This window comes from Cebidichthys violaceus, unplaced genomic scaffold, assembly GCF_023349555.1.
Source record: "Cebidichthys violaceus isolate CVI_PGR_0920_01 unplaced genomic scaffold, fCebVio1.0.p SCAF_12, whole genome shotgun sequence".
Lineage (NCBI taxonomy): Eukaryota > Metazoa > Chordata > Actinopteri > Perciformes > Stichaeidae > Cebidichthys > Cebidichthys violaceus.
In genome coordinates this window covers 5115288-5142167 of record NW_027176285.1, presented here as the reverse complement: position 1 = coordinate 5142167, position 26880 = coordinate 5115288, and the positions used below count along the sequence as shown (strand labels likewise).

The window sequence follows — 26880 nt, the reverse complement described above, 5'->3', positions numbered from 1 at the left end:
ATGATAACAGTTATATGTTATCTGAAGGGGAATGTCATCACCAGGCATTTGGTCACAAACAGAAAAGTCAGAGGATCACCAAACTGAATGCAGTTCATGCTAAAGGAAGGCAAGAACGTGAGCACAAACATTTCATGGCAATCCATCCAACAGTTGCTGAGACGTTTCACCTAAACCCACAAACGTCCGCCTCGCGGCAGTCCTTGTAGGGAAAAGTCAGAAGATCACCAAACTCATCGTGATTCATCATCTGGGAACCATGAACGTACAAAATGCCGTCGTTGAGATATTTCAGTCTGGAATGAATGACTTCCCGATGTGGGAATTTGTTGTTTGAAATGCTTTTTAGATGATCCGTCAAGCACTTTGAAGCGTGTTGGGGCCTTTGGTGTCAGGTCAAGAAATTCAGCAGAGGTGGCTGTTTCAAATCCCTTTACTGATTTGAATCATATCATTCACTTCGGTTCAAAGATCCGTAGTCACTGACTGCGTTAGCTACTGTAGTTTGTTCATTTTTTCTCCAAAGCTAAGTGATCGCATCACCGCCACGGCATGACTGTACATCCGGCCGGTTGCTAGTCTGAACTGTTGCATTCAGCTCAGGACAAAACTAGACCTATGCAAGCACTGTGTTTCTGGATAACAGCTCAGCAGATGAGGATTTGATGATGTCATGGCTTCACGATAATTGCTTTGTCTTTTCGTGGTCTCTCAATAATCTTGTGACAGGTAGCAGCACTACCATGGTTTGTTACAACAGTTGGACCGCTTGTACCATCAAGCTTCACGTGACATTTGAACCACTGTGGTGAAGCCTGCTACAAAACTGCAAACGTTTAGGTCTGGTTTGACCTGGGAATGAGAACGGGCTGCGCAACCTGCTTATTGGCTGGGGGGCCCCCAGATGGGGACAAAGGCTTTATGCTGGCGTCCAGACTCGTCAACATCGCAAAATTAAAAGAAAAGAGAAAGGGAGGGCAGGGTCTCTGCAGATAAAGACAACGCCACACACTTCCTGTGGGTTATAAGTGATGATTGAGAGGGATTATTTTTGTATCATTTTGTAGTTGTTTCAGTCTCTTTTAGTAATTTTGTGTTTCTTTGTGGTCACTGTCAGTATCTCTGTAGTTGCTTTGTGTCTCTTTGTAGTTGTTTTGGTCTCTGTAGTCATTTTGTATTACTTTGAGGTCATCTTGTGTTTTTTTGTGATCTTTGAAGTTGCCTTGTGTCTATTTGTTGATGTTTTGGCCTCTTTGTAGTTATTTTGTAGTCATTATCAGTCTCTTTGAAGTTGTTTTGCCCTTTTCCTTGTCATTGTGAATCTGTCTCTTTGCAGCTGTTTTGGTGTCTTTGTAGTCTTTTTTTTGACTCTTTGTAGTCTTCTCATGTTTCTTTGTGGTCATTTTTGAGTATCTTCTACCCTAACCTGTAATCAAAGAGTACGTAGTTGTTATCCGAGATCGCCGTCTAGAGGTGAGCATGAGAAGTACATTCCACTTTTCATTGCACTACAGCGAGCACATTATATTAAATCAAAAAATCAAAAGGCTAGGTGGGGATGACCAAGGTTCTCACTTTCCTTTCAATTCCATGATATTCCACAACAGTTTTACACTTTATTTACACTTTCCAACTGTAGTTTTCAGCTGGACTTTACTTACTTTTTAAATATTTATTTTAAAATAATACTTTCATGACCCTTTAACATTGGTGAGAGTAATGGAGATTTGTGAAGATGATCTCAGTCAAACAAATATGATTATCAATGCATGTTTTCAAGGAAAAAAAACAACACACACCTTCAGCTGATCAGTATATATTACACATTTAATAATAGTTGAGGGGACACATTTCTGCACATGCATACAAGTACTGTGATTCCGATAAGGCACTGAGTCAAATGTAGACAAACATGTGCAACCAAACAAAGGAAATCATTCTTAGATGAATGTGCAAAAAAACAGGGTTAAAAAAAAAAAACAGTGAATCACAGCTGCTGCTAAAAAAATAACTATTATTGCTTCAAAGATTTTGATTTAACCAACACCCAATCATTGAACAAAAACATCTTTTTTAAACATTTAAAAGTCTTTACAGGCATAGATTTTTATAAAGACAACTACTTGAAGGCCTATACCCTTTAAATATTTCTTACAGCTGATAATGAGATAATAGTTACCGATCAAAGAAAAGGTAAATACAACATTTTCAGACTGACAACGTACATCTTCCCCCATAACTGATAAATAAATAAAAGGGGCATATTACAGCTCAGACGTCGATTCAACCTTATATTCTGTATTTTAGCACTACAGAAAACAAAAATGCCACATTCATTTATAAATGAATTCTTAACATTTTAAGCTCTAAATATTAAAACATCTGTCCTCCACAAATAAAAATCTAAAAAAATAAACTTGATGAAGCTGACATTTTTCTTTATCTTTACGGGTCTTGTGCAATTTATTTTCCTCTGGAGGAAGATTTGTGACAGTTATTCACAACACATTAAATAATGTAGTGCTTTAAAAATATATGTCCATCTATTGTCTTTAGGGAAAAATCCAGTGTGGTTTTATCAATCACCAACACGGTCCAGAATGACATGGGGTGCATCCCACATTTCCTCACGTGTCGTTTCCTTGCCTCCCTCCCATGCATAGAGAGACGCAAGGAAACGACACAGGTGAGATGCAGCCATGGCTTTGGTGATCCTGAACTTTGTTCTAGTTCCACCAACAGATAAAATGTCCACTAGTCAAACACTTTGGTTCATGACAGGATAATCTATTATGATGGAGATGCTAACTTACGCATGTTAACAGGCTTTTGTTTGCGTCAAGTGTCAATGTAGCATGCTAACTCGTCAAAATGTTAGCATCTTGTCATTCTAGACGTACACAATGTCAGTCTATTGATAATTGTTCATGTCTGTAATTTAGATTGCTTGGTGAAGTCTGAGCATTAAATTAGAGAAAAAATGTGTCAACAGAATGTTACAAATGTTTGCACAAGTGATGTCAGCATGCCAGCAGTTGCATTAGCATATGCTGCTAGCATGTTCCTGCATGGCTTAACTGTAACATGCTAGCTCGCTAAATGTTTGCTGTGTTACAACTAGCTAAATGTCTGAAAGTGGCTACTGGTGTGACGTATTTTCAGTAATTGGCACTGTGCCCAAGTGCCCCTTAAAGGTCTGCTGTGGAGATTTTTAGACCTCTAGTTTTTCAATGAGTGGGTCTCTGATTTGTTTCACATGGGTGACGCAATACACATTGCTGCCGTTGGTTTGACGCTATTCTACTGAACTGCAGAGGCTGATAATACACCAATGCTATAATACACTTTGTGCCTAGTCTGCCGGCAGTTAAATGGAGAAGAAATCAAAAGTTTACAGACCGGGTCTATTCCTTGCTGTGCTCCGACAAACCCAAATTGCCCAAAATGTTTGACACACTATGACATTTTGATATGAAATATATTAACATTTTCAGACATTGTGGACGAAACATAGTTGATGAGATGAGGAAAATGGTATTTTCTGTTACGTCGGGGACGGACCAGGATGCATTAGCACTTACACTACAAAACATATGGGGTCAGATAACCTCGACAAGTGGTTACACTTGTATTTAGAGCCGTCCATTTGTAATCCGATTGGCCCAAACACATTTTAAAACCAAGTGTAAACAGGGTCAATGTGCTGTGGTGACAAGAAAACTCCATACAGCCCCTTCAAGACCACAAATGTGTGGAGGTCAGAGCTCATTGATACACTAATAAGGCCATATCATCACTCACCCAATTCAGCTCAGATGATTTGCTTGAACAAATAAGTTTTAAGCGATACAATTCATGAAGACATTAAATGCAGTTGTCTAAAGGCACATAGGTCCACTGAGACATAAAGGAGATATCAATTTGATGCCGTCTGTCTGATAAAAGTTTTAAGGACGGAGAATATCTTTCCAAATCTATGATCAAGGGATAAAGTATTTAATATTCATCTCGAGTGTCAGATGTGGAATATTATTCTCATCAGTCTCGTGTAGAACAGATTGTTACGTATGTTCTGCCATAACTTTGGACATAAATAATAACATTTAGGCTGAACCCATCATGTCATAAACTAAAACTTCGTCATGTGTGTTGATGATTGTCACTCTAAAAAAGTTAAAGTCACACCACTCGTCAATGTCACACTTGGCCTGGGCAGCTAATCAAACCAAGCAAGAGACCAATTCTACTATTTTACCATTGACTTCCTGTTTTAATGCCGGTATATGTGGTAGGGCTAGCTAGCTAGTTAGCTGTTGTGCTGTGAGAGAGCTACGGAGTGAGAAGGAAGGGGGAATTCATATCTTGTGTTGTGAGAGTTTCATGTAGGCTACAGCTAAATATTAAGGTACAGGGAGCGGGGCCGTGTGCACAACAGATCATTATGCACACGGCATTGCTCCCTGACCTGCTTTGCCAAGGCGCTTTTTAAAAGCGGCCGCGCCTGTAGCAACGTGTCTTGGTGTGATTGTTATACAGCGCGGGGAACTCGCTTTTCGTCCATCACAGGTTACATTCAGGTTACATCGTGGCCGATCTATCATTAAGGTCAAAAGCTGAAACCGAGCGAACTTTAGAGTGTAGCTGTGAGGCGTAAAATCCAAGGCTAGCACTGATGAAAGGTTCGGTAGGTTTAGTGTCTTTGCTCTCTCTACAGGTAAACGACAGCTCACACCGGCTCAAGTGTAGAGGGGCTTTCTCATAACGTTCTCTTCAGGGAGCTTTAGGAGTACGAAAAAATACCACAAAAACCCCAGCGAGACGTGAAACACTAAACCTCCTCCGACACGCTGTGGATCGTCTCAATGATCTTCTTCTTCAGTTTCTTCACTTTGTCCGGTGGCGTCTCATTCAGACACTCCTCCACGTACTTCAGGAAGCCTGCGTGCGGCGCCACCGCCTGGCTTTGACAGAACGTCCTCATGATGTCCAGCACCTCGCCAGAGGGCGGCGGGAGGCGGTGGCCCACTCGCTTGCGTCCTCCCGACACTTTGCTGCCGGTGCGGGAGGACTGTGTGGAGGGGGAGGACGAGGGGGAGGAGTGCTGGGAGTCCGGGGGAGTGGGCGAGGGAGGGGTTTCCAGGCCCTGCGACGATGCCACGTTCATTTGGGCGGCGGTTTGGTTGGCACCGTGGTAGCGGCCGCCGAGGGCTTGGCCGTCCAGGTGGAGGAGGCAGTGCTCCTGCGCGCCATGGAAGTGGAGGTCTTCGGGCCGCTCGTCCTCGTCGCAGGAGTCGCAGAGGAACATCAGCTCGCGGTAGTGTTTCCACTTCGGAAGGTAAAAGTCCTCCGAACCGCAGGTTTTGTTTGAACTCACCACCTTGTGCTCACGCTGGAAGATGGTTCGCAGGTTCCTGAACTTTGTCTTTATGTCTTCCACTGAAGAACGAAGAATTATAGAAACTGTCAGCCAAATGCTGTGACACAACAATTTGATTCACTTCATCAAACCTGAAACCAACCAATTAAAATGTGGCTCCCACGCTTGTTTTTCATTTCCTCTGGTACCTTTTCATCACATTTGTAAAATATATATCTTGGTGTTTAAGTCAAAGTAATCCCTTTTGGCAAAACTATCACACAAAAAAACACTTTTACCTGTGAATGGGGCTGACTCATTGTCAGAGAGGACGCCGCTCAGCGTCTCCAACAGGTTCTGTCTCAACAGCCTGTTCCTGTAGCTCTCGGACTTGTGGTTCCACAGACAGCTGTGCTCTAGAAAAAGCACATTATGTTGAGTTAAACCAAAAAACCCACCTGGAAGGAAACATGAATACTTTTAGTCCTATATAGAACACGGGGTAGCGGTGCAACACAGCCTCTTGTGGCCGCAATAAGTATTACAACAACAAACAAATGATGCTGACTAAAAATGTTTTTTCTAAATTACCTGCAAAAACTGTTTTTTACACTTACGCATAAAAGAAGTTACTTAGAAAAACAATCCAGTCAGTTGGCTTCTATAGCTGTTCCTTCTTAACACGTGAAACAGATCGACAATAAATGACGGCACCAACCAGAGTAAAACGATATGAGCTGCTGAACTTTGGCCTCGTTCCAGTGGCAGCGGGAGTCGGCGCTCAGTCTGCCGTCGGCCTGAATCGAACTGGAGAAGTTTAGAGCGGAGGGGTTTGAGCGAGGTTTGGTGTCCGGCGTTGGCGAGGACGCAGAGGCGCCGAACGTGGCGGCAGCTGTTTGGCTCGCTAGTTTGAGGTCATCCGGAGATGCAGGGAGGAAGACTTGGTACGCGGCGGCAGCGGTGTTGGCTTCGGCGTCGCCGGAAGGAGCGGAGGGGTTGCTGAACTTGATTTGGGCGGAGCCGGAGGAGAAGCCGCTCAGGGCGGAGTACGGCGTTTGGTTTCCGCGTTCCAGGTCTCGGTCTTCCCGGGGCGTCACTATCTGCACGTCGTCCGGGCTGTCGTCTTCGTCGCAGGACTCGCAGAGGAAGAGCAGCTGCTGGTAGTGTTTCCATTTGGACACGTGGAGTTTGTCAGACACCCTGCTGGCCTGCACCGCCTTGTATTCGCGGTTGAAAACTGTCCGGAGGTTCTTGAACTTGCACTTCATGTCTTCAACTGCAAAACAGCAACAAAGGATTCACATCTCCCACTACTACTGGTTTCTCAAATGCATAATGTTGGTTGTTTCTTCTATGAGATTCAACTAAGTTAAGCTAAGCTACCAAGTTTATTTTCGATATATGTGTTGGACTTAGGTCCGTTAGGTGGACAGAAAGAAAACTCCAATGGACTGATAACGTTGGTCCGTGTCTGCTAGAGGTGGAAGTAGACAGCTGTTTGCTAACATGTTAGCCATTATACCTAATGGTATGTCGACGCAGTGTTAAAGGGGTAGTTCGGATTTTTGGAAGTGGTTGTATGAGGTGCTTCTCCATAGTCAGTGTACTACCTACAGTAGATGGAGCGGAGCAAAGCAATGCACTGCTGTGGATGTGGGGCAGCAGCAAAACCTATTTTAGAAAACTTAAAAAAAAAAAATCTATATCGGTTCAACTGTACACTATATTTACAATATTTTCACAGATTTACTTTGCAGCTAGACAGCCTTATCTGACGGGGGAACTGGAGCGTTTATGTCCATCAAGACTCCATTGACAAAAAAAGTAATTTAACATCGCAGAACACAGGAGTTGCTGGTCAACCACTGCCTCGATTGGTTAGTCTGTTTGTGTTATTATATGACTTTGGTGAATCCAAACTAAACCCTCAAAAATGCCAAAGTCACACAATTAGACTAACCAATCGGGGCAGCGGTAGACCAGCAACTCCTGTGTTCTGTGATGTTAAATTAATCTGCGAGGTAGAATTGCTGTTTTTGTCAATGGAGTCTAATGGCTTTGAAGAGAGTGGAAAGGGCTGTCTGAAGGCAAGGTGAACATTTTTGTAAATATAGCGTAAACTGATATTGATTTATTTTAAATCTCATACAACCCCACTTCAAATAATCCCAAATTATCCCTTTGCCCCAGTGGATATTACTTTGGGGGCCCTGATGGTGGGTCAAGGGATGGTTTGAGGGATGATAATAAAATGTGAAACATGTACTAAAGATTTAGTCCAACATAAGATACAACCCGATCTGGCTTGAATTCCTCAATGTGCTGGTGTTGTACTTTTGACCTCCTGTGGGGAGGGTCATATTGAATCATCAAAACAAGCAGGACCGTGTGATGCGTACCTGAGAAAGACACCGAGTGGTCGGACAGCTGGCTCCTCAGAGCCTCCAGCAGCCTCAGTCTGAGCTGACGGTTGTTGTGGTTTTCGGACTTCTTCTTCCATAGGCAGCTATGCTCTGTGACACAACAACACAGCGACAACCCGTCAACCACGAATCCCTGCCATTGCAGGAATCCAAACCCTCATTAGGGTTTGTATCTCAATCCCTTTAGCAGTAACAACTGATCGCTCTGAATCTGGATCCAGGTTTTTTTGTTTTGTTTACCGGAGTAGAAAGCTATCAGTGCGCGCTCCCTCTCTTCAGTCCAGTAACATTTCACCGGCGTGTTGGAGGGGACGCAGGAGGACGGAGAGGAGCTGGACAGGACGGGGAGGTGGGGGACGATCAGCACCGGGGAGGAGATGACTGGCCGGCTCTCCTCCCGCGGAGCGGGCGCCGGCGGCGGCGAGGGTGAGGGTGGCTGGTCGTCGGGGCCGCCGTCCCGGTCCCAGCAGCCCCGCAGGAACATCAGCTGCTCGTAGTGCTTCCACTGCGGCACGAACATGTCGTCCGACCGGCACACCTCACTCGCCTTGACCATTTTGTACTGGCGCTGAAAGGTGGTGCGGAGGTTCTTGAACTTGTTCTTGATGTCTTCCACTGGAGAGAAAGAACGGAGGAGCGGATGCTTGTTTTTTTAGCTCCTAGACAAAGTGCAGTGTGGTAAATGACTGAATCCGACCACAGGCCTACCTGTGAGAGGGACGGGAGGAGGGTGAGCTGACAGAAGGAGCCTCAGGCGCTCCAGGGTTTTCCACCTCAGCTGTCGGTTCTTGTAGCTCTCGGACTTGTGGTTCCACAGGCAGCCATGCACTGGGAAAATGAAAAAAAACAAGATACTCGAACGCTACATTATTGTATAGAAACACATATATATATATTTTTGGTTTATCATAGAAACTAGGAAAGGCACCGATACTGGATCGGATATCGGGCCGATTCGGACTCAAATAGATGGATCAGGTATCGGTGACAATGTTTTAAAAAGTTTATATACATTATAAAGTTGAATTTGTATCTGTTTACATTTGGACCAATTTGTCGCTTCATTAAAAGCGTTTTGTAATGAATTATTTTCACCAAGTTGCTGGTGCGCGATTCATTATTTAGATAATAAAATAACAATTCGGTAAATTTATACTTTATATTTATTTGTGACATTTTATTTTACAAATTAAAAAAAACTTCCACACAGTGGGGCGTGCAGCTCATCAATCAAACACTGGTATCGGATCAGGACTTGGTATCAGGACTGATAAACAATATCGGTAGAAGAAACATCATGTTTCAGCGATTTCTAACAATTCAAAGTTCTGACTGAAGGTCTCCACTTTTGGACCGGAAGTTCTGTCCCACTTTCTTTTTGAGTTACTTAAAACAGGAAATGCAATTTAAAAAATGTCTAACAAAAACCGACCCTCACATCACAATGTTTTCAGTCCGCATATTGTTGTAAAGTGTGATTGATACTATGTGTGTTTTGGGGAAAATTTTTTTTTTTAACTTTTCTTTGTACTCACAACACGGTACAAAAATGGTGTGTGTGTGTATGTATATATTTAATATATATATATATATATATATATATATATATATATATATATATATTTAATATATATATATATATATATTTAATATATATATATATATATATATATATATATATATATATATATACATACACACATAGAAATACAGTCCAGTGTATTCTGTCTGGTAACCACAGCAGGCCTGATCGTATAATAGTGGTGATTTGGGGACATTAGTTATTAGTGTTGCAGCTTTTTTGCAGCGCTTTCTAGACTCTTCCATTGAGTGGCTTTAGTCAGGTGTGTGAATGTTTTTTGTAGTTTTTATTATCTTCCGATATGGAAAATCTGTGGGAGCATCAGGAGTCATTATTCATGACCTTAACAGGGCAACTGCACTCACCAGAACTATTGTATACTGTGCATTGAGCTTAAAAACGTACATCTTAAAACATTAAAATATAACCATTATCATAAGCAGTGTAATTTCAAAATATGAGTTGTCATACTTAAATCTCACGTTAGGGTCAGAGTATAGTTAATATATTTTTTTTTAATTATGACCCCCCCCCCCCTTTCCGCTCCATTAAACATTAAATATAATTACAATCACAACATATTTTGCCATTTCATCTTTTCATATTCAGAGCTACAAAGCAAAACTTTAAAAACGGAATCTAAACTCTGTTTTCTTCGTCTTCCTGTAGGAGAAAAACAGCAAACTACACTTCAGTTGCTAGTCGCCATTGCTGTTATCTGTCTGCGTCGCTCGTTTCCGTCGGTCTCGTCGAGCAACGGTTGCCCCCAATTGTTGCAGTTTACGACAACCCACCGATAAAAACGGCAACTTTTATGGAACGACATATTGCTATCGTAGAGTGTCTGACTTACTGGAGAAGAACGCTATGAGCGCCCTCTCTTTCTCCTCCGTCCAGTACCGCTCCGGTGTGAAGCTGAACGGAGGCACCTCCATATTTGTTGTTGCCGTTCTAGCCTTCTTCTATGCCGGTACCAGGTCACATGACCCGCAGTCCAGGCTCTGATTGGACAGACGTCGCTGAGCAATAATCATAGGCAATAAGCTTCATTGCCCAGTAGAGGTCGCTGTCGAGTAGTGTTCGAACCCTCAGCTATTGCCCAAATGTCAACATATGGAAGGATTTTTTAATTTAATTTAATTTAAATGTTTAGTAGCTGTTCTTGAGCTTTTGATCATTTCAAGAATACACTTTATATCTTGTGATTTTCAAGACTTTCAATCTTAAATGTATTAATTGCAAAATTAAAAATCTAACTCATAATTAATTTGTAATAACAAAGCTTGACAGAATATTTAGTTGATAATATAAATAGTTAAGTGATTGTAATAACTGTTCAGTAAAATTATAACTTAAATGTTCACAATGTTAATGTCTTCATATCTCCTTTAGTAAACAAAGCAGCATCATCGCTGTTATTAAACCCGCTAGATTTTAAATTTTTCTAATTTTGCAAATTTTTCTTATTAAAAAAAAAAGAAGCAGATGTCAAGTGTTGTTCTCTTTTAATTTCCAACAACCAACACCTGGCTGGTACACTTCCAGACAAGACAATGGACAAAGTGTATTTACAGTGAATCTCATGTACATTTCATGTCTTCACATGTACAAACATTTATTCCATGTACAATATTTACACTGTTGAGTCAGTCTCATTGCGGCTGGAATAACCGAGCGGGGTGGAGTCATCAGTTAAATAACTGCGAGTGTTCACATGCACACTAACACATTAGTACATTACTTTTTACGTTTTGGAGTATTTGCTCGTACAAACATCGTTCCAGAAAACTCAACCCGATTTACAAAGAAATAAACATTGAAATGGTGAGAGCATTGGTGTAAACTTTGTCTTTATGGTCATTATGGAAATCTTTAATTAAGGAAAGAGGTAATCAGATTAGATTGGAGAAATAATTAAAAAGCAGATGGGCTTACATTTTCAAATAATTAAAAAAACATCCTCATGTTTTAAATACGACCAAAGATAAAATAAGACTCATATACTAGTGTGCATGTAAACATACTCCGGTATGAAAAACACAAGAAAGGGACTTATTTGTTTGACCCGGGGAATTGAACCCCCAACCCCTACTGCCTCAGCACCACTGATCTCCGCAGGACCCTCACATCAACCACAACAAAACAAGCCGACCCAACATCTCACTTCTATATAAACCATATAATATCATTCGCGTGTGCATTTACGTTTCAAGCTAATAAAGTAAAGAACTATGTGTGCGCTCTGTGTCGGTTATATTCTGCTAAACTCTTCGGCGTTTCTCCCTGAATCCTCTCTAAAGCTCTCCTACAAATCTCCATTTGATGCTTCAAGTATAAGTTCATCCACAGGAATGTCACTGTTGTCGGGGAAGGGGGGGGGGGATAAACCTCAGATGTGCAACAAATGACCTCATTACATCCTCAGCACACAGATGACCAGCTGATCCGGAAGTGTGCCGGGGTCCGGAACTTGGGAGTCGGAGGCAGACGCCGTCACGGTGTCCTGCTGCCATCTTCAGTGGCATCTCTAATCCTACATTCTGGAGAGCCACTAGATAGCAGCAGGACACCGTGAAAAGCTGAGTGCTGTGTGATCGGTAGGTTATGATATCACAATACTGGAGGATGCACACGTTGTGCAAACTACATACAGTGACATTTAAAGTGCATTTAAAGAGCGACTTTGTGTCATAGTGTCTCCAAATGTGGTGTGTCCAATACAAACGGTACATACTGACGTTTGATCAGGACCGGTTGGCTTCACTTTTAGGTTCAGGCAACAAAATTGCTTGGTTAAGTTTACGAAAAAGGCTAGAACTACGTTTGTTAGGTAGTAGCGTACGTTACGTACGTAAGTTAAGTTCTTTACCAGGGCTGCAGATAACAATTATTTAAACTGTCGATTCATTTCTTGATTTATCGATTTGTGTTTTTGGTCTATCTATAAAATGTTGATCGGTGTTTCCAAAAGCCCAAGATGACGTCCTCAACTGTCTTGTTTTGTGCAAAACTCAAAAGTATCCAGTTAACGGTCACAGAGGAGTAAAGAAACCAGAAAATGTTCATGTTTAAGAAGCTGGAATCAGACAATTTAGACCAATTTTGACCCCCAAAATGATTAATCCATCGTTAAAATGAATAGCCGGTTAATAGATGACAACTGATAGATGGGCTGGGAATGAGACCGGGCTGAAAATACAGGATTTTCATAGAACATTTGGTGTAACAGTGAAAATATGAACTATTGTCATTAAATATTCAAAAATGTACGACAGCGCCACTTAACATTACAAAAGCAGCTATTGTTTCAACTAAATCTAGAATCTAGTTTCTTTCTAGTATTAAATTTGGAAATTTTAAGATTATATTTTGAATTCAGAAATGATAAATAAAAGCCGTAAATCATGAGGCTTTAACACCGCTGACGCTCAGACAGCTGAAGATAAAGTTGCAGCTGTGAGGTTTCTCCCACTGCCAGCAGCCAGCCGCATTCATAAAGTGACTGTGATATCAAAAATAAAACGTGATACAAGGTGAGTAAATGCAGGTTGAGTGAGATAAAAAATAAATAAGTAACACGCTGATCTGAGGTAGAGTGAAAAAAACGTGTGGAAGTGAATTCTACCCCGGGAGGTGTTCTGTTAGTCACAGAAACATAAAGAGGAAACGTGAACACTGATACTGTGACGCGTTGGTTCATCAGCTCGTCACATTCACTCGTTAGCGATCGATAGCTCTTAGCAGGTAAAGATACTGTACATTTAAAAAGAATAAAAATACCTTAACCCCGCCAAAAAAAAACTGTAACAAAAACTTCTTCAAAAAAACTGTAATAAATAAATTAAAAAAAAGAGTATAAATCAACACTGATGTTTTTGGCTGCTGTAAATACTTTGCAGACATGTTTGATTTTTTTAAATAACCGATAAGAAATAAACCACGGCAATAAAACACGGCTTCAAAATGATACAGCTGAAGGTAAAAAACACCTTTTCTTGTTTATCACAAAAAAACAAACAAAAAAAACAATCAACGACTTCAAGCTTAAAGATGAACAATAACCCCTCTGTTAAAACCTCAAAAATATTTCTCTTTCTCATCTTATGTGGGCGTAAACCAAACCTGGCCACACCCGTGGTTGGTCCCTCCTCTTGTCAATCAAACGATGGTTTCCCTTTAAACCGTGCTGTCCCCTGGCGGCCCCCGTCATCTTTCTGGCAGTCAAATCCTCGTCTTGGTCTCTTCTGTCAAATTGTAGGACGACATCTTATCTTTGCTCCCGCCCCCTTGTGAAAGAAACATCCCCATTGGTCGCTCACAAGATGTTACATCCTCTGCTCCTGGTGGCTGAAGTAGCACCGCCTCCTGGCTACGAAAGCAACCAGCCATTGGAGCTTTCTTGCTGCCAATCGCCATCTTCTGACAAAAAAAAAGTACACTTAGTTCTGCCCTGCAGCAAAGAAAACGTGTCACTGGTTCAGCACGGAATGCCGATCGGTCGAGCCGCGATGGTAGGCCCCGCCCTCCATCAAACGACGCTGTCCTGCAGCAGCGGCTCAAAGTCCTCGTCGCTGGCGGCGGGCGGGGCCTCCTCGTCGCTGCCCGGGAGGGGCGTGTTGATGTGGACGCCAGCCAGCGAGGACATGGACTCTTTGCTGTCCAGCTGGGGCTTGTCGCCGAGAGACAGGTGCGAGGCGGAGGAGGAGAAGCGGGAGGGTTTCTCAGGGATGAAGAGGGCGACGACGAAGGCGACGACCACGCTGCACGCCCCCAACAGGAAGGGAGGGCCGGGGATGAGGCCACGCTGAGAGAGAGAGAAACAAAGGTCTTATTTTATTTACTCTATCCTTTTCTCCAATCTCATCTGGAGCACAGCTGAGTAAAACATATCGCAATATTGTTCTTATTTGTTCTGTGTGTCCACAAAGCACCTTTTTCTGAGCAGGAGCTCGCTCTGGTCGTGTCTGTCTATCCTGAGCTCTATATTTAGGACACTATCATAACAAATGAAACCATTTGGTGTCTGTGTTCCAACTAGTTGATGTAAAAATAGGGGGCGATGTCATGAAACCAAAAAATATGAGGTACACAGCAGAGTAGGGGGGACAGCAGGACAACAGCTAGAGATCTCAGAGTCGATAGACCATAAGCTACTAGTCGGGCAGTTCACACAGATTTACTGTCGTTAATGTGTAAAACACCACTGCCTGCATATTTACATTTTTTCCGCTACATGATATGTGTGTATATATATATATATACAGTATATATACATAGTGAATTTGTTGGGTTTGGACTGAGGTAAAAGATGTGTGACGTTGTTAGATAGTCTTCTGCAGAAAGCTAGAAAGGTTGTGGATCTCTGGTGCAGAGGGTTGGTGTGCACATGAATGTGTTCTGTACCTCAGCGGGACTTTGCACAAGAAGGGGGTCCACGTTGAATTCTCCCTGGATGGGGTCCAGGGTGTTGAGCTCCACATTGAAGAGGAAGAAGATGAATCCGTACAACGCCGGGCCCAGACCGTTACACAGACCTCTGATCCCTGTGATCATGCCCTGGACCACACCTGCAGGGGGAGGACGGGGGTCGTCTTATTGGAGACATGCTGCTGCTGACAGATCTCATATAATATATCTCATGATGTATTTAGTAGGGCTGCAACTAACGATTATCTTAATAATCGATTAATCTGTCGATTATTTTTTCGATTAATTGATGAATCGGCGGTGAAAAGGCGAGTGAATAAAAACGTGTCTTGCAAACTATTCCACCCCTGCTTTACTACTGTTATTAAGGAGCTAACGCTAACTTGTCATGTTTGTCAAGCTGGATAACGAGTAAACAGCAGCACCAGAAGAGCTACTGTAGGGATGTTACGTTCCTCACTTCAAAACGGAACAACAGTAGGATTCTGTAGTGACTAACCTGCTGTTGAACTCCCTTCCTCCTCATCAAGGACTCCAGCATGTTTACGTTTTAGGTGCTGAATCATCACCATGGTGCTCCCGTGCCATGTTTCTTTTGCATATCTTGCAATTAACACACCTTTTCGATTTGTTTAGTGTGAAATGCTCCCACACCTTGGATGACTTAGGTCGTACTGATTTCTCTGCCTCCGCCACGTGTTTCAGAACAACGTTACGGGTCTCTCCGATGGTCTTTCCTCTACCTCCGCGCTCAACTCAACTTTTTTTTTTATACTCAAACATCTCCGTGACTTATTGAGTGGCGTAATAATTACGTGACACAACGAATCGATAATGAAATTCGTTGTCAACGCTTTTAATAATCGATTTTATCGATTCGTTGTTGCAGCCCTAGTATTTAGCTGCCAGAGGATTTATTCCACCGCCTGGTTTAGTAATACAAAGTTCCATCAGAGAAATCCATAATAACACACTGATCTATTGATCTGAGGAGAGAAGGGGAGGGGAGAGGAGAGGAGAGAAAGAAGAGGACAATAATAGGAGGCGAGAGGATAGGGGAGGAGGGGAGGAGGAGAAGAGGAGAGGATGATAAGAGAGGCGGGGAAAGGATAAGAGCTTAGAAAGTAGAGGAGAAAAGGGGTAGGAAAGAGGAGAGATGGGGAGATGAGAGGAGAGGAGGAGAAAAAGTAGAGGAGGAAAAGTAGAGGAGAAATAGAGGAGGAAATGAGAGGACAGAAGATGAGACAGAGGACAGGGTAGGAGACAGATGAGAGGAGATGAGACAGAGGACAGGGTAGGAGACAGAGGACAGGGTAGGAGACAGAGGACAGGGTAGGAGAAAGAGGAGAGGAGATGAGACAGAGGACAGGGTAGGAGACAGAGGAGAGGAGATGAGACAGAGGACAGGGTAGGAGACAGAGGAGAGGAGATGACAGCAGAGATTTTCTTGTCACCTTGTTTATCAGGATCAGCAGACTGTGACACCAGAGCAGAGACAGCTGGGAAGGTGATGGAGGACATCGCTGCTACAGCACCAGCTGCCCACATCATCCTGTTGACACACACACACACACACACACACACACACACACACACACACACACACACACACACACACACACACACACACACACACACACAGTTAAAGGTGTATATGTCTGATCTCTTTGTGATATCGTCCATTTTGTTTTCCAGTGTGTTGACCATCTGACATCGGTTTGATATTTCTTATATACATTCATATATTTTTGGGATAAATTGTGATTAATCTATCGATAAAATTGATTTTATTTTATGTTGAATCGATTGACTGATTGCGGATATTGTCCAATCAGAGCTAACTTTACTGTAGCCTGTCAAGGTTTCTCTCCATGCTGAAGCCGAGCACATGGATCTGTAGTTAGCTCCCTCACTGCAGTAGTAACTGTAACTAAGAGTTAGCACATCACTGATTGCTAGTGCAGGCTAACATTAGCAGCTCTGTCCTGCTCTTTGCTGGACATTACCAAAATAGTGTAACGTTTCATCCACAATGGTAAGTCCTGATCCTAAAAGACATGGAACGTTTGAAAATACAAACTATGTATGAGACGCAGCTGAACTGGGTTGTGTTAGAATTAATTAACATAGCTTTAGCCTCACTCTTCTTAACAAGATATCAACACTACGTAACCATTAAGCATACATTTAAGACCCAGTTTACAGAGTTCTTGTTTTAATACAAAAACTGTCCCAAACTGATTTATTACCTCAGTGAACATTGTAAACATAAGTTTATGGTCTCAATCTCTAGTTTCAAGTCTTCTTCAATACAGCATGATGTTCATTTTGTAAATTATGGTCCATTTAGAGTCAAACAGACAATAAAGCAGGGTATGCTTTAGGGCGGGCTTACTGTGATTGACAGGTTGCTGCCGCTACCAGAGCTATACGCCGTCTCTACGTCACTCCTCCGCAGACAAACATGTCAATCAACAAAAACATCAGTCTGATTGTCTGGTCTGGAGCAATAAATAATGTTTAGGATATTAGGTAGCTATACTAATCATGTCAAATTCCTATTTGAATATACAACCGGCTCTATTTGGCTTCATGATGACATGAGAGGAGGGGGTTCTCATCAGATCTCACCATGGCTCCGATCCGAAGCCATACCAGGCCAGCTGAAGGACTTGGAAGCCCAAACCCAACAGAACAGTGTTTTTATTACCCAGCGTCCTCATCAGCAGTGTGAGGAGGAGAGTCTGAGGAGGGAGAGGAAGAGGAACGGATTATTATAAGCCTTGTACTTATGTAAGAAACATGTATAATTCATTACAAAGTAGTAAAAGCTGTGCTAGTATGGCACTTGTCACATATTGTATATTCATCTAAAACATTCAGATCACACGTCCTTCATGTGTTGGTGTAAAATCAACAAAAAAATGTTAGCTATCTTAACAGTCTTTTACTGTTATCTAAAGTTATTCTTCTTTTGCAGTTAACAAATACCAAGTAGGCCCTGATCTGCATATATTGCAGGAAACTGAAAACAGATATTGTCTATTATTATTGAACTGCTATAGAATTGTAATGATACGAATGAAGACACATACATTATATCGCTACATGTAAGTAACGTTGTATAAAATTACATCTAAATTGAATCCAGATTTGTGACACTAGAAATGCAGAGTGTGAATGGGGTTTATCCTCTTCATGCTCTGCAGTGTGTGTGTGTGTGTGTGTGTTACCTGTGCTACGATGGACAGAATGCCCACCACTCCAATAAACACAGCAATGGTGGTCGAGGAGAAGTTTATGACCTGGAGGGACAGACAGACAGACAGACATTTGTTTATTTGCTACTTTCTAAAGAGCCCATTGTTAAACTTACTTCATGCACACAAAAACACAACGTTAAACATGCACACGGACATGTTAGCATATGTTTAAAGGACGTTCATAAAAGGCTTGGCCGGCGTGCACCAGTGCAATTTGGATTTCGAGCGACATGCAACTAGCAGGTCTGAGCTTTACCAGGAAGATGCTTTCAACCAGAATTATCAGCGACACTAATGGAAAGCTTATTTAACTGAATGTTACGGTTGTCCACTACAGCAGAGCTGTTTTCCACATTGAGGGAGTTTTGCCAGAGGTTGAAAAGTTGTATTAAAATGTGTACACTGAGATAAAAAATGTCTTTCTTATGTTTGAGTTGAATAACGCATTATATATCTGAGTAAGTATTTGACATACCATAGTTTAGTTAAAATTAAAACTATTGTTGATGTTATGTCCTAATAACTGGTGTGAAATAATAGCGCAAGTGCCACAAAAATCTTTTAATTTCACACACATTGACTTTAAAAAGCAGTTGTACTAACAACGGCATTAATATTGTTAGTACAGGCAGCAGAGTGTCTCACCTGTCTCAGGTACAGGAAGAAGCTGGAGTACTGTCCGGCCTCCGGTAGGTAAGACAGGAACACAGTGATGCAGATAAGCAAGACTGTCGGGTCCTGACCCACCTTCCTCAGAGACTAAAGGAGAGAGAGAGAGAGAGAGAGAGAGAGAGAGAGAGAGAGAGAGAGAGAGAGAGAGAGAGAGAGAGAGAGAGCGAGAGAGAGGAAATACAACACAGGCGAGGTTACATCCACTATCTCATTTTAATATATTTTTGTCCAAAAACACTACAAATCAACCAATCAGATTACTGACGGTGAAGGGATCAGCCTGCTCCCAGGATATGGGCGCCCCCCAGGTGTTGAGCCTCATCTTGTCCGGCAGAGACTCGGGCACGGCCAGCAGGATGAAGCAGATGTCGGCCAGGGCGACCAGTGTGGCCACCAGGACCACCAGGTTGTCCCCGTACCAGGCCGACAGGTACGCCCCGATGGCCGGACTCGTTACCAGGCTGGCTGCGAAAGTAGCTGACACCTAGGGGTCGAGAGGAGAGAGGGAGGGAGGGAGAGAGAGAGACAGAGAGAGCGAGAGGATGGATGTTAAAGGCCGAAAAACAGGCAGTGCTTTGAGCTAAATGCTAATGTCAGAATGCTAATATGTTTGTTTGTCTATGTTCCCTCAAGGAAATGTTCAAATATGCTGATGTTTAGCAGGTATAATGTTTAGCATGTTAGGTTTAGCGTGCTACAGTAGCATGCTAACATTTGCTAATTAGCTACGAACACAAAGGCTGTAGTTGAAACCGTCTACTACACACTACTGATGCAGAAGGTATGCAGTGTACAGTACACCGCCTACTGCCTTCATCTGCAGTGACAGCGACAAATGAAACTGTTAAATCAGTTGATTTTGCAGCGTGCAGGCTTTAGCCTTTGAACAAGCTTTTAAAGCACTGGACAAAACCAGGCTCATTCCACTACTGAAATATCATCGAAACATTTACTGAGCTTCTTTTGTTTTGTTTATGACCAGTGTTTGTTATTTGCTAAGATACTACAGGGTTTAGCTGCCCACCCCTTAAACCAGGGGTGTCAAACTCATTTTCACTCTGGGCCACATCAGCATTATGGTTGCCCTCAAAGGATGTGATGGATGTATGATGCATCCGTGTTCTCTGTGCTTTCATCAACAGCTAATGAAAAAGACAAGTACCTGCTCGTTTCTTCAGCTAGCTGTGTTGTTAGATTGTCTGCTAGTTCCTGAACTCGGTCTGCGATGGTGTTTCTTCGCAAACTGACATTTTAAAAGTCTGTATCTGGTCGGAGCTCACCTCCTCACATACCTTTAAGCATGCACTGGGCTGTAGCTTTTTTTTTTTTTTGCAGTCTGCCTTTTAATTCTTGGACAATTTTATGTTTTTCTTGGAGGCTAAATTTAGCTCCGTGTTTGGTGTCAAAATGCCGACGTAAATTGTATTCCTTCATCACCGACACTGCCTCATAGCACAGAAGACAGACCGGTTTTTCTCCTTGAAGCACAAACATGTATTCGCTTTCCCATCTTTCATAAAATGTTCTTCCCTCTGCATCAACTGTTCTCTTCGTGGACATTTTGGGATTATTTGTCGATCATTTTCAACTCAATCACTTGTTGGAAAACAGCTTTACGGGCTGATGCCTCTCCTGTCCACCTGTTGTGAAAGTTTTAATGTCGGCACACAGACAACATGCTATCTCCTAATTTCAACTTTCTATCTCAGAATTTCGACCATGGGGATCTTTATATTTTCAAGTCTAACTTTTAATTGTTTTTTTAAATTAAAAAAAATAAAAATAAAATATATATCTAAAATCTAATCTAAATCTGCTATCTGAATTGAATGTGAATACACTCTTCTTCTATCTGCACACAGGTTTTGATGCAAGCACACACTCAAGCATGCATACTTGGTTGTTTGGGACGTTACTTCATTTTTACAGTGTTTTTTGGATGGATGGATCTTTCAGTGTGTATAGAAGATGAGTATATAAATGAAAACACTGTATGTTCTTCAGGAATGTATTGGCCTCTCTTGTATATATCTTTTAAGATGTATATATTTAGTTTGACAGCACAGGAGTTCTTACCAGACCGTAGGCTGTGCTCCTCTCTCTTTCGTCCGTCACATCGGCAACGTAGGCGAAGATGACGGAGAAGGTGACAGAGAAAGCTCCGGACATGGAGATCATGGCGAAGTACCACCTACAGAGAGAAACAGTTTCATCAGTGCAAAAGAGAACTTGTGCTTCTGTGATGGTAAAACACAGAGATAACGGTGAGTCCTACCAGGGGCTGAGCCTCATCAGAGGGATCGGAGCACAGGTGAAGAAGACGGTGACCAAGAGGAAGGTCCGCCTGCCCCACACGTCCGACAACGCGCCGATCAGAGGAGCAGACATGAACGACAGCAGACCCTTGACGTGGAGAGGCGGAGTCAGTGGCAAAGTAAACAATCCTCGCCAACTGAAGTGTCTCTAAAGTTCTCTTTTAAAATGTATCGATACCTACAGTGCGAGTAAGCGTTGAAGTTCTTACCTTCACGCCCTGAATGAGGCCGTTCATCAGGAACGTGTGCTGGGGAAACGTTTCATGTAAAACCTACGAAGAGAGGCAACAACAACGATGACCACTAAAACGAGCAGATTTCACAGTTAAAGCAAAAAACTGGTAAAAAATAATAATTAAAAAAAAGCCGAGAAAAAAAAATACACATCTTGCTCCACAAGATCCCGACTAGTTTTTGTGTCTTGCACCATGAGTTATCAATCTTCAAGACTCAAGGAGATGGATGTTGATATTCAAAAGACATTCCTTCAGCAGAGCATCCCTTCACTCATTAGAGCTGTGTATTGTTTAACATTTTTCCATTCTGACGCCGATACTGTACCCGAGTTTTGGTAGCGATACAAAATCAATACTTTTCGTGATGTTTCAAAGGTTTTTTCTATATTTACCAAGCCAGACTTCTATATGTCAGACTTTGAAGAGCACCTTAGTATTTCATTTATTCAAAAATGCATCTAAACACCTGAACCTGCTGCTATCCCCCTGTGGGTTCAGTGCAGTGAATTAAAGTTACCTCTGTACCTGTGACTGCATGAGCTATGGATGACTGTTATACCTGGACAAATCAGTTACTATAATAAAGGCACTGTACTCAAGAAGCACTATAAACAAAGTCCTGGTTAAATCAGGAAACATCTGGATCACCTAAACTAAAATCACATTCATATCCAGATCTACTTTTAAGTTAAAGTCGAAGTGAGACATTGGTACGTCTCAACAATGATGCTGCTGACGTGAAGACGTCCAGAATTTTACTCTCCGTCGGATACTTTCTACAAGGGAGCTGATCCCCAGCTCTTTATGAACCCAAACACACACACACACACACACACACACACACACACACACACACACACACACACACAGTGGTACTCACAGTGAGCATGGGCGTGGTGAGTAACCCCCAGGCGAAGAACTCCAGGAAGATCACCACCACGGCGTGATACACACTGGGCCTGCCGATGCCCTGCTGGAGCTGAAACACACACAGACACATTTCAACTAAAGGGCCACTTTACCCATTTTACAAACGATGATCAGTTTATCATCATGGTTTGCAGTCGTTCATCTGGATGGACTATTTGGATGGACACAATGACATCGTAACGGTTCCCTCGGCTTGGACCTGGAAACTACAAAGTGACAAGAGAAAGCCCGCTGAGTGGGAGGACTTTAAAAGACGCGGCTGTTTCCATGCAGCCTAAAGGAAGATGGTATCAGACTGAATTATGGGTATTGTAGGATGTGCATGAATTGTTTTATTAATCCTTGTTATAGATTAAAACAACACAATGTCAGTAGCTAAAACTCCCCGTCCTCTTGTTGTCTCAAAACTGTCAATTCTTTTGTCAAAAATGCATGAAAAGCGAAATATCATCATCGTCGCTAGGGCTTGGGTCATTACTGACCAGTGAGAATATGACTATGAATTGTACCTGGGCGGAATTTATGAGCACAACATTTTTACAAGGAAATGTATATCGGACCCAGCGTTGTATGGCGTTAACGGGCAAACCCAGATAACTAACGAGCAAACTTCGATGTTGTGGAAGGGTTAGACTCAAAATGTATTAATTCTCAAGCAAAAGATCATTGTTTAAACAAAAGACTAATAAACACACAGGAATACATTTAAAAACATGCAGATTTTAACGTTTGCATAATGCCACTATATTAAGGTTTACAGGCAATTGTCTATGAAAGAGCAGGTTTGAAATAAATACATTTTGTTAAACATTTTGGCTGATTAAAATAGTATTAAAGTGGAGCACCACACAGGAAATGATTGTCAGCGTACTGACATGGATACACAGGATTCAGGTGGTCATGTGGATATTTTCTATCTTTAGTCTGAATAATTACAGCTTCCACTAACACAGATTCAGACTGTGATATTTTAGATACTGAGTTATTCTTTGCCGCTCTCCTGTTGAGAGGAAGATCTATTAGTGGGATGAAGATCTCCGTTATATCTTGATTTTCTGGTTGCCTTTGATACCTCAACACAGCTAATACCTTTTATTTATTTCAATTTAAAAAACATTACAATACAATGACAAAATGATTCAGATTTTAAAGAAACTGTGGTGAATGATGGGTCTCCTTCTGTGAACAAAAGAACAGCAAGTGATGCATTTATTGTTACCCTGTAGGCTCTGACGTAGCTAAAATTACCCTGTAGGCTCTGACGTAGCTAAAGTTACCATGTAGGATATGATGTAGCTAAAATTACCCTGTAGGCTCTGATGTAGCTAAAATTACCCTATAGGCTCTGACATAGCGCAAAATTACCCTGTAGGATATGACGTAGCTCAAGTTATCCCGTAGGCTCTGACGTAGCTAAAGTTACCATGTAGGATATGACATAGCTAAAGTTAGCCTGTAGGATATGATGTAGCTAAAGTTATCCTGTAGGCTCTGACGTAGCTAAAGTAACCCTGTAGGCTCTGACGTAGCTAAAGTTACCCTGTAGGATATGATGTAGCTAAAGTTATCCTGTAGGCTCTGACGTAGCTAAAGTTACCCTGTAGGCTCTGACGTAGCTAAAGTTACCCTGTAGGATATGATGTAGTTAAAGTTACCATGTAGGATATGATGTAGCTAAAGTTACCCTGTAGGATATGATGTAGTTAAAGTTACCATGTAGGATATGATGTAGCTAAAGTTACCCTGAAAGATATGACGTAGTTAAAGTTACCCTGTAGGCTCTGACATAGCTCAAGTTACCCTGTAGGATATGATGTAGTTAAAGTTACCCTGTAGGCTCTGACGTAGCTAAAGTTACCCTGTAGGATATGACGTAGTTAAAGTTATCCTGTAGGATATGACGTAGCTAAAGTTATCCTGTAGGATATGATGTAGCTAAAGTTACCCTGAGGGATATGATGTAGTTAAAGTTACCATGTAGGATATGATGTAGCTAAAGTTATCCTGTAGGATATGATGTAGCTAAAGTTATCCTGTAGGATATGATGTAGCTAAAGTTACCCTGAGGGATATGATGTAGTTAAAGTTACCATGTAGGATATGATGTAGCGAAAGTTATCCTGTAGGATATGATGTAGCTCAAGTTACCCTGTAGGATATGATGTAGTTAAAGTTACCCTGTAGGCTCTGACGTAGCTAAAGTTACCCTGTAGGATATGATGTAGCTAAAGTTATCCTGTAGGATATGATGTTGCTAAAGTTATCCTGTAGGATATGATGTTGCTAAAGTTACCCTGTAGGATATGATGTAGCTGAAGTTACCCTGTAGGATATGATGTAGCTGAAGTTACCCTGTAGGCTCTGACGTAGCTGAGGCTACCCCCCATCCCCTCCCATTCAATTAAAAACTATTAATATATTTCTATTACAATCTTTGCTTTTCAGATGTTGGAAACTGATCAGCTTTGGGGATTGTTGCATACAAATTACTTCATTGACTATCAATGCTCAAAAATTAAAATTGATCTGATTTAAAAAATAATTAAATAAATAAACAATCACTACTATATGTTTCAGCTCTACCTGGTGTACATTTAGAGTATAGTCCATGTTTGAATTTAGGGTATTTAATATTAGGCCTCTTATTTAATCTTATTTCTTGCCTTGCTGCAACTAACACTAACACTGTTTTCATTCATTCATTTTTCCAATGGATTTATTATTGTTCAATCAATGCAAAGCCTGGAAAAGAATAAAAAAGGAAAAGAATAAAAAAGCCAATAAAGATGTCTCCTGTTAAATTCAAAATGATATCAAACGGAGAAAACCAGCAAGAACCACACGATGTAACAACGCTGTAACAACACAATATGCAATATTTGAGACAACATGTAATTTTAATACCACGTCCCTGTTCCAGTTAAATGCAAACTACGTTTTTCTTAATACATTTTTTAAGGGTGGTGTTAGAATAATTAAATTGTTGTCATGGTGTTAAAATGGACGCTGGCGGAGCCGTGGAGGCTGTGGAGGGTTGGATGAGGCCTCGCTGTATCTCAGGCTGTTACGTAACAGATAACGGATCCATCCTGACCACATCATCCTCACACTAAGCCGAGCTGTCTGTGGGCCACATTAAACCCACTCTCACGCACGCACGCGCGCGCGCGCACGCACGCACACACACACACACACACACACACACACACACACACACACACACACACACACAGTTATCTCCATCCGAGAAAACACAGCCATTTTGGACCGGAGCTGGTCGGTTCGGCTCATATTCTCTGTCGTGTTCCATTCGTTTGATCATCTCGAACATTGTGTCTAGTTACCGTCAATAGAGGTTATTCTTAGGGCTGTTTCGAGCATCTTAATGTCAAGTGATGCTATTTATGGTTATTTGTGTTGTCTGATTTTTAAATGACCACCGAATTTATAAAGGAGCCATACGTCATATGTTTTAATATCTTGATATGTCATACGCACACCGACCGTTTTTTGTTGTGGTTTTTTTAACAGAAATGACAGCTTATTCTAAATGTATGGACATTATAACAGGCTACAGATTTCTAAATGTATGGACATTATAACAGGCTACAGATTTCTAAATGTATGAACATTATAACAGGCTACAGATTTATAAATGTATGGACATTATAACAGGCTACAAATGTATAATATATATATATATATGTATATATATATATATAAAACATCTCCTGGATTAATGTAGGATAAACTATCGTACAGGTTGATGGGTAATTAATAAAATATGAAAAAAATGGCGGTTCATATCCACCCACCGCCGCTCCGTCCTTCATGATGATCTTCTTGACGAGCACCACCCGCCCGGTTCCCGCCGACTGCTCCCCCGGCATCTCTTCACACCTGCCGCGGGTCACGAAGCATCCATGCCGCGTAGATATCCGCGGTTCTCCAGGTGCTTCCAGGGTTCGTCCTTATGTAGCCCCGAAGAGGCTAAACCGAGCTAACGGTAGATAAAAGTAATATTAACCGTGTTGAGATTGCGTTATTGTCCACAATGTCCCGCTTTAGATCCGCCGACAGGTCAGTCCGCAGTTCGCCTGGTACGCGCTCACTCACACCATCAAGTTGGACACAAACAGGACAGTGTTTCCGGTTGGTGTTGAGCGTCTTTTCAAATTAAAAGCGACATTTGTTTTACACGCTTAATCTAATTTATTTTGACCAAATTCCATATTAATAAAATCCAATTATTGCAATCAAGAGGCCAACATTTTCCGAGCATTTCTAAGATTTAATATAGCTTACCTATTTTTCAGTTTCCTTCAATATTTCTCTGTGGTAATTAACTGACTCTGTGGAAGTGCAATCGCCGAAAGTAATACCTTAATAAATGATGAAGTTACCCCTGAAACTATATCAGAATCTAAATCAAGTTGCTTAGTAGCCTAAATTAATGGATTGCAATGTGTTAAAGAGATTTTTTTTTATATTGTTTTATGAAAGCATTAACATAATTGTAAAGACTACAAATTTACAAGTTACAGATTACATCACTGGTATGGTCCAAAATTAAGGGGTGTATTTATATTCACTGACTAGAATTATAACTGTTACTCAACTAATCGACTACTACCTGATAACTTTTATTAACGTTATCCTTCGTTTCTCCCTCTTTT

At 41.6% G+C, this 26880-nt stretch overlaps 2 protein-coding genes across 2 annotated transcripts; both read right to left on the bottom strand.

The window, feature by feature from the left end:
• Positions 1 to 1808: 1808 nt before the first annotated feature.
• LOC137868930 (uncharacterized) lies at positions 1809 to 10301 on the bottom strand. The gene is made up of 7 exons (XM_068705969.1): positions 10215 to 10301; positions 8488 to 8607; positions 8020 to 8394; positions 7756 to 7869; positions 6075 to 6632; positions 5656 to 5772; positions 1809 to 5436 (listed from the first exon to the last, which is right to left on the bottom strand). Exons 1-7 carry the CDS (start codon positions 10294 to 10296, stop codon positions 4829 to 4831), a joined length of 1974 nt encoding a protein of 657 aa, XP_068562070.1. The 5' UTR covers positions 10297 to 10301; the 3' UTR covers positions 1809 to 4828.
• A 548-nt stretch (positions 10302 to 10849) lies between these two features.
• On the bottom strand, positions 10850 to 26351 carry mfsd14ba (major facilitator superfamily domain containing 14Ba). Its single transcript, XM_068705968.1, has 12 exons — positions 26020 to 26351; positions 22155 to 22253; positions 21248 to 21310; positions 20999 to 21126; positions 20800 to 20914; positions 18989 to 19207; positions 18697 to 18810; positions 18022 to 18093; positions 17420 to 17532; positions 16243 to 16340; positions 14765 to 14928; positions 10850 to 14165 (listed from the first exon to the last, which is right to left on the bottom strand). Exons 1-12 carry the CDS (start codon positions 26092 to 26094, stop codon positions 13890 to 13892), a joined length of 1536 nt encoding a protein of 511 aa, XP_068562069.1. The 5' UTR covers positions 26095 to 26351; the 3' UTR covers positions 10850 to 13889.
• Between the last annotated feature and the right edge of the window lie 529 nt (positions 26352 to 26880).

Bases quoted from the DNA above. Each gene is read 5' to 3' on its own strand.
- LOC137868930 (XM_068705969.1), bottom strand. From the start codon at position 10,296: ATGGAGGTGCCTCCGTTCAGCTTCACACCGGAGCGGTACTGGACGGAG. The intron at 8,608-10,214 runs GTAAGTCAGACA...TCATTTTCCCAG, and splicing joins GCTCATAGCGTTCTTCTCCA to TGCATGGCTGCCTGTGGAAC. The intron at 7,870-8,019 runs GTAAACAAAACA...GTTGTGTCACAG, and splicing joins ACTGATAGCTTTCTACTCCG to AGCATAGCTGCCTATGGAAG.
- mfsd14ba (XM_068705968.1), bottom strand. From the start codon at position 26,094: ATGCCGGGGGAGCAGTCGGCGGGAACCGGGCGGGTGGTGCTCGTCAAG. The intron at 22,254-26,019 runs GTGGGTGGATAT...TGTGTGTTTCAG, and splicing joins TCATGAAGGACGGAGCGGCG to CTCCAGCAGGGCATCGGCAG. The intron at 20,915-20,998 runs GTAGGACTCACC...TTCTCTCTGTAG, and splicing joins CTGATGAGGCTCAGCCCCTG to GTGGTACTTCGCCATGATCT.